Below are 1,503 nucleotides of genomic sequence, written 5' to 3'. Positions count from 1 at the left end.
GTGTGTGTGTGCATGCACATCCTGTAATTGCACAGAAAGTAAAACAAGCAATCCTTTGTGAACATACAATTATGCTCCCGCAAAATATACATACCTCGGCCACAGGTACAGCAACACCGGCGGCAATAAAACTGAGTGCTGTGGTTGACGGAGCCGTTTCTTCCCCATCGTCCGATTGTGGTTTGTTATCCGAGTCTTTGAACATATTCGGTACTGCGTGTTTAAGTTTCGGTTATTGCAAGAGTGAGAGAGAAGTCACGCATAAAAAGTATATGTATATATATTCAGTCCTTGGCATTCTGGACACTGACATCGTCATTTTTTGTATGACAGCAGACTCAGTACCGGATGTCAAGTCAATGGCACTGTTGTTAACTACCGATATACTGATGTAAGCTCATCTCTCATACGGGACATTCGCACTAACAATCACACACACACATACACGTACACACATACAATCACACGCACATATACGCACGCACACACACACACTCACATTCGTAGACTTCTTCCAAGGGATCATCTTTACTCGAATCTAAATGCGCAAGCTCAACAAATCAACAGGCCGATACCTTTACTAACGTCTAAATCCGTGAACCCGTCCCTGGCACCCTCGCCATTCTGGGCGTTGTCATCGCCGTATATCTGTATCGCCAGAGACACGCTATCGAATGCCAAGTCAAAGTCACTTTTGTTGACTACACGTATACTGATGGTCAGCTCATCTCCAACTCGGTAGACCCCTCTGGGCGGTACTACGGGTGGGTCTGGGTTGAGTAAGGGCTCGAACCAGCAGTCAATGATCTCATCGTAGTCCTCGTCATCCTGTGTGTGATACGCAGAGCGAAGCAATGGAGACAGTTGATGTTTGGGGGTAAGTGGTGTGTACGTGGATATACATCTTGACACTGTGAATAGGTACCAAGGTGCAGATACACCGAACGTGTAGATGGGCCTACAGCAGCAGTCAATGATCTTATCGTACTTTAGGTCGTCCTGAATGCACACACAAGACGACTTGGAATGCGGTATGTCAGGGGACAGGCACACAGATGGGCATGTTCAGTGGATGTAGGTACACTAGATATACTATTGCTTTGTTTAGATGTATCTGAAACTCTACATACTCCTCATGGAATGTAGAGTTAGTTACATGAGATATGGTACATCTACCTCATTGAATGTAAACTTGGGAGTCCCTTACGGTACTCATAGTCTCAGGTATGTATTGCTTGATTGATATAGTTTTTGTATTGCAATCTAGTATATAGCTGTTCAGATTATAGTACAATAGTAGTATAGCGCTGTGGCTCGTACGCCCCCTTCATACAGTGTGTGAATCCTCTGTATCTGGATGTACATTCTCACGGATTTTTCGTAGACAAGGCTCAACCCAGCAGTCAAAGATCAAACCAGGATTGATTCATTCTGCGTCTGGAGCGAAAACACGCGACACTTGTTTTCGGGTACCTATATCAACTTTTAAGTCTAACTATAAGC

General features: G+C 44.5%; 1 protein-coding gene across 1 annotated transcript; it reads right to left on the bottom strand.

Annotated features, from left to right (window-relative positions):
- Positions 1-575: 575 nt before the first annotated feature.
- SARC_15969 (hypothetical protein) lies at positions 576-828 on the bottom strand (the record flags this gene model as incomplete). Its single annotated transcript, XM_014289919.1, has 1 exon — positions 576-828. A coding segment is annotated over one exon (253 nt), but the record flags the coding sequence as incomplete, so codon positions are not given.
- Between the last annotated feature and the right edge of the window lie 675 nt (positions 829-1,503).

This window comes from Sphaeroforma arctica, assembly GCF_001186125.1.
Source record: "Sphaeroforma arctica JP610 unplaced genomic scaffold supercont1.7102, whole genome shotgun sequence".
NCBI classification, from domain to species: Eukaryota; class Ichthyosporea; order Ichthyophonida; genus Sphaeroforma; species Sphaeroforma arctica.
The sequence above is the reverse complement of the archived record's forward strand: the minus strand, read 5'-3'. Positions and strand labels throughout refer to the sequence as shown.